This window comes from Micropterus dolomieu, linkage group LG05 (assembly GCF_021292245.1).
Source record: "Micropterus dolomieu isolate WLL.071019.BEF.003 ecotype Adirondacks linkage group LG05, ASM2129224v1, whole genome shotgun sequence".
Classification (NCBI taxonomy): Eukaryota; Metazoa; Chordata; class Actinopteri; order Centrarchiformes; family Centrarchidae; genus Micropterus; species Micropterus dolomieu.
In genome coordinates, this window is record NC_060154.1 from 32,939,572 (window position 1) to 32,951,604 (window position 12,033).

The following is a 12,033-nucleotide window of genomic DNA, read 5'->3' on the forward strand; positions in this document are numbered from 1 at the left end:
TCTTATTTTGGAAACTACTGTACAAACACAGTTTTACTCCTCATAACATACCCATCTGGAACTGCAGATTCATTCTCTTTAGAAATAAGTCCCTGTATTTCAGTGAATGGATAGAAAACAGTATTATCTGTCATCCATTTACTAGACAACTATGGAAATGTTTTATCTTTTGAAGACTTTGGTACAAGATTTAATTTTCAGTGCAACCGTAAACATTATGATAAGGTTGTCCCAAGCATCCCATCTGCTTTCTTTCTGATGGAAAAAAAAATGCTCTACATCATATGTTCAACCCACCTCATCTTCGTTCAATGATGATTGCTTGTCACCAATGCTCTTGTAAGACTTTGCAAAACAAAATATTCTGCAATGTCTTTACTCTTACTTTATACCCAATCCAATACAGCTGTGCTTCTCATATCTTCAGTCATTCTTCTTTGAAGAAACTAAGTACAGATTTCTTAAAGTTACCTTTATCACCAAAAAGAGCCTCACTTCAAAGTATTTAATGACATACTTGTATATCCTTCAGGAGATCCCCTCACACATAGATTTAACTTTGATCAAACTAACTGTATATTCTGTGATGAGGACATAGAGACCACGGATTTTAAATTAAATTTCCGGTTTAAGCGAGGATCGAGGAGAAAGGGAATATCAAATGAGATACTTTTATTGTGAAGGATCACAGACGGAAGAGTGTTTTTGTAGCTGCTGGCGGACGGAAGACGCGTCACAGTTTGAGGTGTGGAGGTAAACGTTTAGCTCAGTGCTGCAAGGAATCATTTTACTAAGCATATTTATAATGTCTCGGTTAAAAAGAGGTGATAAGGGGGACTCTCTGGCGGGCTTCAGGACTGAAAAGACAGAAGGGACAATTCCTAACGGGTTGCTAAAGGCGGCTAGGAAAAGCGGGCAGCTCAACCTGTCCGGCCGAGGACTGACAGAAGGTAGATTTCACTTTTTAGCTAGCTCACAGTGTGACAGGACCACTGAAAGTATCATTCTGCCTTTGACGCCAATTAAAATGGCAAATGTTTGTTCAAAATGGTCCACTAAAGAAAAAAAGCACTCGCGGAGATCTTTCAATTCAGTTTATTGATCGAAAGTTAACAAAATAATTCTCTGTTGTTTACTTTGAACAAACTTGAAATTAAATTCGTTTCCCATAACTTATTTGGTTACAAAACTATTTCACTCTCATTCAAATACTCCCAAGCTGCTGTCTTTCCCTATGATACTGCCGGTGAGGATGACCCAATTAGGATGAGGAGCGATCTGATACCATTTCCCAATATTGTTATTTAACAGTTATTTGAAAAAATAAATGCTTCACCTTGCTTGTCCATAACAACAATAAAATAACAATAATAGGCTACTAATCAACTACTATGGCTTCAACAGGTGGCATTTTACGTAAGGTATCAAATTAAGTACTCAATTGATACTGTATCACTTTAAGGGTACTGATTTTGGTACTGGTATAGTAAAATTTGGGGGAGGAGGGGTATTAGATAATCTATTTGGTATTCTATTTGATAAAATAGATTATTACTTGACAGCCTCCACATGCTGAACAAAGTCTGATTCTTGAGATTTTGGCAAAAACATGTTACCCTAAGAAAACTGCTAATTCCGTTGAAAATTAATAACATTTTCTTATTTAAAACAAGCAGGGTTGCTCATCTGAGGGTCTTCTGCATAACTTTAGTTTATTTTCATATACTTGTTTTAAAAGTGATATTGTCTGATTTTTTTTTTTGACAGCCCAGTACCCACAAAATCCATTGTCTTCAGACAAAAGAGTTCATTTCAATTTGATAAAAAGGAAAAAAATATTTTTAAATGTATATTAATAGGCCAGGTGAAAGAGTAGAGTGAAACAAATCCGGCTACTACATGGTCAACTGTATTCCCGAGGACCCCTTTCCAGCCTCCACATTACTAAATGCAATGGTCAAACAAGCTCCTGTAATTTGCTATTTGTTTATATTTTTTGTTAACATATTTACTGATGTTGCTAACATCACAACCATAATGTGTCAACACTCTTTTGTATAGAAAGTATTATTTTAAATTATGACATAAATACATGAATTTTTTTTGTAGAGGCCAGAGGTAGCTAGCAACAGATGGAAAACAAGATGGCTCCCGGATGTCACTCATGTATGTCATGTTAATGAGTGTGTTTTTGTCACCACCGTCAAATTAAAAAATGTGTTTTTTAAGCCCCAAATTGTTATTTTGTAAAAGAGTACATGTGAAAAAGTATAAAAAATGAACAAAAGTTAATATTCAACATTTAATAACATCTATATGTACCTATGGTGTAGACACAATGATTTTAAATCATTATAAGACTAAATAAATAAGATTATCTGGCTTTTTATTGTGTCTGATGGTGTTGACAAAAACTAAGTAGATAGGCAAAACACATTTTATGAAAAAATTACAAAATCAGGAGGTTGCACCAAAATATTGCTGGATTGGTGAGATCTTGTACAATAAAGACATAAGTTTAGATTTCTTAGTATTACTTTTAATTTTTTTTCAAAATTAAACCTGTTTTATCCAAATTCTCAAGAATCAGTGAGGAACTAAGTGGGTATGACGTGGCTACTCTCATGTGGGCAGCGCGCATCCTTGTTTACAATCCTTGACCAAAAGTATACGTTTTTCATTTTTTAACGGACTACCTGACTCCACTCACACTGCCGCAGAATCTTCAATGAGCTGGTTTCACTTCTGTGAGATTTATGAAGTTAGTTCTCGGTAGTGCTCTGTCTTCGATATGACTGCGTGTGTCCGTGTGAAGGTGCCACTAAGCCTCGCCCGCGTTGAAACATGGGCTCAAGAGAGGACAGAAGCAGCTCTGGTAAACACCAGAACAACCCTGCATGACTAAAGTTCAAGAGAATTTAACTTTTGAGGCGGCGAGCGAAGTGTGTGTGTGTGTGTGTGTGTGTGTGTGTGTGTGTGAGAGAAAACTGCTTGATCTCGCGTGTCTGTTTTTATATATATTTTTGTTATTCTTTCAGGGGGTGCAGGGGGTCGAAACACTGATGATCCTGATGGATAGAAAGAGATAACTGTCAGCAAAGATTATAATGAATCCCCTTCAAACAATGGCCAACAGTGATATCACTGGTGGAGACCACAGCATACTTTCAGTGTTTCACACACAACCCAAACCACACAGCTAAAGCAGTTCTGTGACAGCTGCATAAAAATAATGCTAAAATTCACCTGTTAAATGAGTCTGTGTGTCATAAGCATATTAACACCTGTCTCAGTCCCTCAGAATGTGTATCGGCTAAACATTGACACGCCAGAAGAGGCCCAGCAGAATGTGTCCTTTGGTGAGTCAGATCGCTGGTGGGAACAGACTGACCTCACCAAACTGCTGCTCTCGTCCAATCAGCTTACAAAACTGTCTGATGACATCAGACTACTGCCTGGACTCACTGTACTGGATGTAAGTAACCCCAACTCAGTCAGTAAGAAGGCTAACTCAGTAACTCATCCATCAAGTAATACACAAATCGTATATGTGTTGTGAATGTGTCAAAGAGAAAAGGGCGCACGGGATCTTCTAATTAAAGTTAAATTGACTTAATTGCAGAAATTCAAAATGCCATATGTGGTTTAGCTTCACATTTCTGCAGAAGCTAAAACATTTGGCTTCTTTTACAGATGTTATAATGGCTGCAGAACAAATGTTATACTGTACCTGCAGAGACCAATTGGAAATACTGATTTTGTTCTCCCTGCCACTGGTGGGGTCCAAGTTCATTGTTTTCTCCTGCCATTTGGGGCCTTTCTCTTCTGGTTTATGACTGCTAGTTAGGGATCCAGCAGCTGGATCCCTGTTGTATGTATTGTTTTCTTTCTTTTTCTCCGCTAAAACTGTTTGTGTGCAGGAAAAACTGCTAGACTAAAACTCACCAAAATAAGCAGGTGGGTTGCAAATTCCACCCACTACTCAGGCAAACACGATGGCACTCATTGACCTCATGGTGGCGCTATAACAATCAACTTTACTTTTTTGCAATTATCTTAAATTATTAATTTGTTTAGAGTCCAAGTTCTTTCATGCTATTGATCTCTGGACTAAAATTATGCAACTTTTTATCAGTTTACTCAGACCTGTTTTTGCAAACTGGTCCAACGTTGGGCCAGTCGACTGAAACTTTGGTAGGCTCATCTACAGACAGCGCTGATCTAAAGTTATCAAAATAATTTTGATTCGTCAATCTTATTTGAATACATTTTTCTTGTGTGTCTTTTCGTGCAATTGCATAAAAGCTTGTAAACCAAAATTGGCTTAAGCTATTGTAACCAAACTTATAGCGTCTGTTCCGATTCTCCGTCCCCAGCTTTGCTGAGCAGTCCTGGGACATTCTTCCACAAGGGGCACTACACATGCGAAAGGTTTATATCTTGTAATTTGCTGAATGGATTTGTACAAAAATCAGTTTGTACGATCTAGAGTCACTACTCAGTTGATGCATAAAATTTGGTAATGATTTCTTAAAGTCGGCGTGGCTTATTACAACAAATGTAAATTTCTAGAAATTTCTCATTCCAAATTAGGGCTGAACGATTTGAAGAAAAAATCTACATGTGATTTTTCTGCCAGATATTGCAATTACGAATCAATTTGTGATTTTTATTTTTTAAAGTTTAGCTAAAGTTCAATATTCACTGCCAGTCTCATTGTGAAACGGCATAGAGAATCTGGTCGATTTTCAAAATACAACACCCTGCACAGACTCCCGATCATGTATCAACAATAAACACAGTTAAAACCGACAAAATAAACAATTTAACTACGTAGCCGACTTAACAATTGTAGAAGCAAAAATCAAGGACAACCGAACAAAATCTGAACAAGTCGGCAAAATCAGGCAGGCAAAACGCTCTTATTCTGAAATGCTCCATGAGGGAAATGTAGCCTGTGGAGAGCGGCACAAAACTGGCTCAGAGAGAGCTTTTATCTGAGGTTGAAGCACAAGAAAGGACAAATTAACAACACGTCAACAACGTAGGTCAGGCTAAACCTTCCACTGCTGAAACACTCACTGTGTGAGTTGACGCCGGTGTTCTGACGATCTATGCTGCTTTGTCGAAAAATGCTACCATAGCGCAAATCGACAGCAGAGTCTATCGAGTCACTCTGCCCTATTGAAAAATGCTACCTTATGTGTTCCCTTTTCCAATCCCATAAAGTTATGGTTCTCTCACAGTATTATGACATATTCTGTTTTTTGATTATATTATAACATCATTTCAGGGGTAGTGTATTCTGATAGACTAATATCCCCTATCAAATAATGCTCCCATTAGCTACAGAATCATTTTATATTGCACCACTAATCACTCCATGTGTACTGTACGGAGATGGAGAGCATGTTGAAATCGGTTGAAATAACTATATTATGCCATCTTTATTTAAGATATGAGGGGTAGCGTATTCTGATAGACTAATAATGATTTTTTTTTTTTTTTTATGTTACTAACGATCAGCCACTTTCTCGACGGCTTTTCCAACAGCCAGTTTGCACAGATTTATAGGCGTGGAAACAAACCATGCTTGTGGGTCATACGCATACGCAGAACTGCTAAGTAGCACATCTCGATGGTAGCATAAATCGACAGAACACCGGACAAAACCGCGGCACAGCTGCTGCCAGGGTCTGTTTGGCTGGAGCCATTATCCCACGTTTTCCGCTAGTTTTGTTTGTTGTTGTAAAATGTACACGCCCTGTGCCTGCTCTGATTGGTGAATGGAACTGTAACAGGAGGCGCATGGTGCTTGTGATTGGTGAGAAAGTCTGTCACACAAGGATGACAACAGCATGAATTTTTAACTGCATGACTGAAAACAGGTCAGATGTGCTGCATAATTAACCTACATTTTAATCGGCGTCTTTGCTAATGTCATTCTTTCAAATCCCAATTTTGATTTGAAAATGATTAATCGTTCAGCCCTATTCCAAAACAAAAAATTTAAGAAAATCACCCGTATTTCCTATAGAGCTGACATTTTTTTGAAATGAGATGTCCTTTCCTCAGAGCCGTTGTTGTAAAGCGACGTCAATTAAATGTGACATTTTACACAGCTGCATCATCTGTCCACTTTGAGCCTGCCGCTGTAATCTCTGTCAGAGCAGCAGACCAGCAGGAATGCATAAAGCAGGCGTGTGTCAAGTACGCCAGAGTCTCTTTCAAATGTCCTTCAGAACTTTGCAAAATAAAAGCTCTCAATAAACTCAAAATGAAGCATTGCTGAAAAAAACATTCTCCCGCTTTTATTTTGGCGGCACAATCATTTAAGAGGAAGTGATTATGTGAGTAACTGTTGCTGTCATGACTCAGATCTATTTCTGCATCAGCCGCTATCAATTTATTAATTTTTTATTTTTCTGCTATCAAAACAATCTGGCCGCGGACCAGATATTATTGCTGGCGGGCCAGTTCTTGTCTGCCGACCACCTATTGCCAATCTTCACAATACAGGAACATGTACATTAACATTATGACATGTAAAAACTAGGCTTGTGCCGATTGGATCAGCTATCGACAATTGAAGGGATTATCAGCGATTTGTTTTCCATGCACCAATATTAAGGCGATTTTACTTTTACTCACTATCAGAACTAAGATTACATAAAAACAGTCTCTAGAATCTGCACCACACTGCAGTGTTTCCCTTTTCATTGATTTGTGGCGACACAACCACCACATACTATAAACTGTTTAAAATGAGTAAAATTATGTGCCTTTTGCACACCGCCAAAAAATATTCACTATTATTATTACAACATGAAATACAGCACATCAGTACTGAACGCTCTGGTTGATATTACAGCCTAATAATTGACGTCAGCATTTTATAGCAGCTGACTTGGTATGATGTGAAGATCGGCTAAGACATTATCTGACTACCCATGTACACAAAAATCATCCACCTGCCCCCCACTAACTAATTATTTGTCAGATTTAGAGACCTCACCTGCATGTATACACAGTTTTTATGCATAATTCACTTAACTTTTATTTTAGCGACTAAATGCTCTTCCTCTACAATCGGCCTAATATAATTATTTAAATGTGGTCATTATGTTGTAGTTTGTTTATTGTAGCCTACAGTTTACTTAGGAAATTTAACTGTTTTGATCTGTAGCCTAATTAAATCAAGCAATTGTAAAATTATTAAACGCCATAACTGCCACACTACAGTTGTGATCACTCAGTTTAAAGTGCTCCCACACAACTGAGGGCTTCATTTTGTTTTCCCTTTGACTGCAGCATTACGCTCATGGCTGTGTACGGAGGCCAGGCACACAAAGAAACCCTCAATATTCAAATCTCAAAATTGAAAATTGAATGTTTACCAGACGATCAAATATTGGGGTCCAGCCCTAAAATGCGCACAGCGTCTCTGGAGAGGCGCTTCACCCAGCCAGCCGCTATTCAGTGTTCATGTTATGATTCTAACAACATCAACATCATTGATGTCAAAGTGAAATGACATTAAGGAATGTTGTAAGAACAGCGCTTTATGAGGTGCTACACAAACGGTGAAGGGCAGAAAGTTTGATCACGCATTGATCATTTTAAAAAGGCTTAACTAATACAACTTTCGTGCAGCTGCGTGTTAAGCCTCTTTTAAATGTCACAGCGGCTGAAAAGACTTCTGCAAAGGATACACTGGTGTATCCTCGCTTAAAGCTCCTCCAGCAAGCCTCCTCGATTCTCGCTCCTCGAGGTGCATTTTAGGAATTGAGATGTCCTTCAAGATGGTGTGCAAAGATCAGTTTCCAGGTCACAGGCTTGAGGATCGAGGAGGCACAAATTTGGAAAATGAGAAAGACCTCACCTCTCACCAGTGGTACAGTCAGGAAGTCACCTACTCTGGGGATCTAAAGATTCAGCGTTCAAATCCCCACTTGATGAAGTCTTAATTGCCAAGAAGTGGTATTTTATCCTTGTGGTGTGTTTTCAATTACCCATTGAGTCAAGTTTGGACCCTGTGAAAATGTATTATTTTTCTCTGCTAAAAAGTGTTGCAGCTACAACCTTAAAACTTGGAAACGCAATAATTGGCAGTTGGGTTGCAAATTTCACCCACTACTTAGGCACATTTAATAACACTCATTGACCTCAAGTTGTTGTTATAATCAAGTCTGCGATTCTGCAATTACCCTAAAAATTCACTGTAATCTTAAGTCAAGACTTAAGTCCTGTGAAAATGTCAAATGTTGCATTTTTCGCGACTTGCTTGGATCTTAATCATTGCTTCTTGCAGCTATATTTGTTATTATTAGAGCCTGATATGAGCTAATTGCACTTAAATCGGCATCAGTATTTAAGTAGATATATGACTATTAAAAATGACACAGACAGATCCTTCACTCATGTCATGAGTGTTGCATAGTTTGCCCAGCAGAGGGTGCTCTGCAGCTCCTCTGTTGACAACACTGCCTCACCACTAAAACCACAAAAGAATCAGCTGACTGGAGTCTCTAGAAACAACAAGGAGAGTGGCTGTGTTACTGGTGAGTTGGTCATTTGTCACGTTAATTACATGACTTAAATAATAAAAATTGCCCCCATCACTTCTCCTCTCCTGAAAACATTCATGACCAGACTTGCAAACCCTTCCGTTTTTCATTGCCCTCTCCCGGCTTCCTCACGAATCACAACAGTATGTTTAATGTACAGTAGGGCTGAACGATTAATTGTTTTCAAATCGAAATTGAGATTTGAAAGAATGTGATTAGCTAATCGTGAAGACTGGAATTAAAATGTAAGTTAATTATACAGCGCATCTGACCCGTTTTAAACAGTCAAGCAGTTACAAATCCATTCCGTTGTCATCCTTGTGTGACAGACCTGCTCGCCAATCACAAGTGCTATGCGCCTCCTGTTACGGCTCTCTGTGTACCCGTTCCATTCCACTCTTTGCAGGCTACATTTTCCACATGGAGCATTTCAGAATCGGAGCCTTTTGCCCGCCTGATTTTGCTGACTTGTTCAGATTTTGTTGATTTGTTCTGTTGTCCTTTATTTAGTGCTTCTATTATTATTCTTTTGTCTGTTTATTGTTTATATAGGTTCAGGAGTCTGCAAAATCGACCGGATTCTCTATGCCGTTCTGTGTCTGACTTCTTGCCTGGTTCATCGGCTCTGTGCTGCTTGATGCGGCTTCCATCAGAAATTGACTGGCAGTGAATATTGAACTTGAGCTAAACTTAAAACAAACAAAAAATTGCAAATCGAATCATAATCTCAATATCTGGCAGAGAAATTGCAATTGGATTTTTTCCGCAACTCGTTCAGCCCTATGTTACAGTAGGTGAGTGGTGGAGGCTACGCTGCTAACAGACTTGATTGTAGAATTATTTCTGAAACGGTGTGGCAATTCTAACAAACAGTCCTATCATTTCTCGCTAGTTCATCACTTCTAAATATTAACATCGCTTACAGCAGCTAACGCTGCCCGTTTTAAAATGGCTAAATTAGCCACAAAGCCAATGCCATGTTTTTCAGTGGAGGAGCACTAACATTAATGAGCGATTAAACTATAGTGTTTAGCTTGTTCTAAATATATCTGTGAGCTCCTTGTAGGGATGTCTCAGTGAATTAATTTCCCCTGCGGTAATTTGTTGGGGCTCAACAGCGCTGTATTAGTTATTTACAGCCCATGGCGACCTGTCATTAAATTGTTACAGAGCTTGTTATGCTTGTGAAATTTTTTTCAAGCACTAAGTTATCAATTTAACACGCACTGAAGTGGAAAGTATGAACATTGCTATCAATAGTGCTTGCCATCCTCTGCGCAGTTTTCCAATTTTGCAGCTAGCTGCTTGTCTGTAGTTACAGTCTGAAATGATTTAACCAGATAGGACATAAATGTGAGCTGAACAAGAATGTAATGCGGCTTCCTGCCAGACAAAGTTCTCTAGCGCCTCCTTCAAATGTGAAACGTTAGTGTGAAATCTCAAAGCTGCAGGTCCTCATTGTAGACAGTCATGTAGTATTACAGTGGTCAGCAATAGGCAACCACTGTAATACTACATGGACCAGATTAATGTGATAGCGGTAAAAAAAAATTATAGCAGCTGGCACTGCCTTTTAAGTGGTTGTGGCTACAAAATACAAGTGCGAGATCATTTTTGCAGCAGTACTATATGCCATGTTTATTTGAGAGCTTTTATTTTGAAAAGTTTGAAGGAAATTCTGGCTTGCTTGACACACCTCTGAAAAAACTGTCAGAAAACGTGAGATCGGATTCCCCTAAATGAGAAAAGCATGAATTTTCTCTGCCTGGAGATACTGGGGAAATTAATGTGGACCAGTCGAAAGGACACACACACTCCTGCACATGCTTAATTGTGCTTGATGTAAAACAATCTCTTCATAATCAATTTGTTGAAAAGTAACAAATAAAAAAATACAAGCAGCAAGGGAGAATTGAACACAGCCCTTCAAACAGGAGTTCTGCGCACTACTGACTGAGCTAAGGAGGCACAGGGTAAATATTGGATCATAAATAATAAATTGACTATGTTCTGGCCCGCCATGTAATGACCTGAAAAAAAATTTGGCACAGTTCTGTGTGGTGCATGGTGGCCATTCAGACGTATGACAGCATTACAAGGCAGTGTAATAATTTAATAAAACGTACACATTTTTTGATAGATAACGATGGATTTCATATGCTGCTTATTTGTTAAGAAATATTGTTACAATGTAAATGAAGCACATGCCTACATTATGGTATGATTTGTTTTTTAAGGTAGAGGTATACAGTCGGACCCATCAGCATTAATTCAATAAAAGATAAGAGATATAGGCTATTTAATACACATTTAATTATCAAAATATAGTGCCTATGTGAAGAATTTAAACAACTGTGTTATGCTTAACCAGTCTATAGAATGAACAATAGGCTGAATGAAAACTGAAAAATAAATATATACAGTCAGGAGAACAAGTATTTGATACACTGCTGATTTTGCAGGTTTTTCTACTTACAAAGCATGTAGAGGTCTGTAATTTTTATCATAGGTACACTTCAACTGTGAGAGACGGAATCTAAAACAAAAATCCAGAAAATCACATATGATTTTTAAAGAATTAATTTGTGTTTTATTGCATGACATCAGAAAAGCAGAAGTTAATATTTGGTTCGCAATTACAGAGATCATTCGTTTCCTGTAGTTCTTGACCAGGTTTGCACACACTGCAGCAGGGATTTTGGCCCACTCCTCCATACAGACCTTCTCCAGATCCTTCAGGTTTCGGGGCTGTCGCTGGGCAATACGGACTTTCAGCTCCCTCCAAAGATTTTCTATTGGGTTCAGGTCTGGAGACCGGTAAGGCCACTCCAGGACCTTGAGATGCTTCTTACGGAGCCAGTTTCCCTGGCTGTGTGTTTCGGGTCGTTGTCATGCTGGAAGACCCAGCCACGACCCATCTTCAATGCTCTTACTGAGGGAAGGAGGTTGTTGGCCAAGATCTCGTGATACATGGCCCCATCCATCCTCCCCTCAATATGGTGCAGTCGTCCTGTCCCCTTTGCAGAAAAGCATCCCCAAAGAATGATGTTTCCACCTCCATGCTTCACGGTTGGGATGGTGTTCTTGGGGTTGTACTCGTCCTTCTTCTTCCTCCAAACACGGCGAGTGGAGTTTCGACCATAAAGCTCTATTTTTGTCTCATCAGACCACATGACCTTCTCCCATTCCTCCTCTGGATCATCCAGATGGTCACTGGCAAACTTCAGACGGGCCTGGACATGCGCTGGCTTGAGCAGGGGGACCTTGCGTGCGCTGCAGGATTTGAATCCATGATGGCGTAGTGTGTTACTAATGGTTTTCTTTGAGACTGTGGTCCCAGCTCTCTTCAGGTCATTGACCAGGTCCTGCCGTGTAGTTCTGGGCTGATCCCTCACCTTCCTCATGATCACTGATGCCCCACGAGGTGAGATCTTGCATGGAGCCCCAGACCGAGGGAGATTGACCG

The 12,033-nt window shown here is 39.2% G+C and overlaps 1 protein-coding gene across 1 annotated transcript; it reads left to right on the forward strand.

Annotated features, from left to right (window-relative positions):
* The first annotated feature begins 723 nt into the window (after positions 1-723).
* On the forward strand, positions 724-3,938 carry LOC123971337 (leucine-rich repeat-containing protein 40-like). Its single transcript, XM_046050088.1, has 3 exons — positions 724-950; positions 3,294-3,475; positions 3,921-3,938. The coding sequence occupies exons 1-3, from the start codon at positions 806-808 to the stop codon at positions 3,936-3,938; spliced, it is 345 nt and encodes a 114-aa protein (XP_045906044.1). The 5' UTR covers positions 724-805.
* Positions 3,939-12,033: the final 8,095 nt, after the last annotated feature.

Coding starts and splice junctions, on each gene's coding strand:
- LOC123971337 (XM_046050088.1), top strand. CDS start 806: ATGTCTCGGTTAAAAAGAGGTGATAAGGGGGACTCTCTGGCGGGCTTC. Junction 951..3,293: donor CGGCCGAGGACTGACAGAAG/GTAGATTTCACT, acceptor CACCTGTCTCAG/TCCCTCAGAATGTGTATCGG.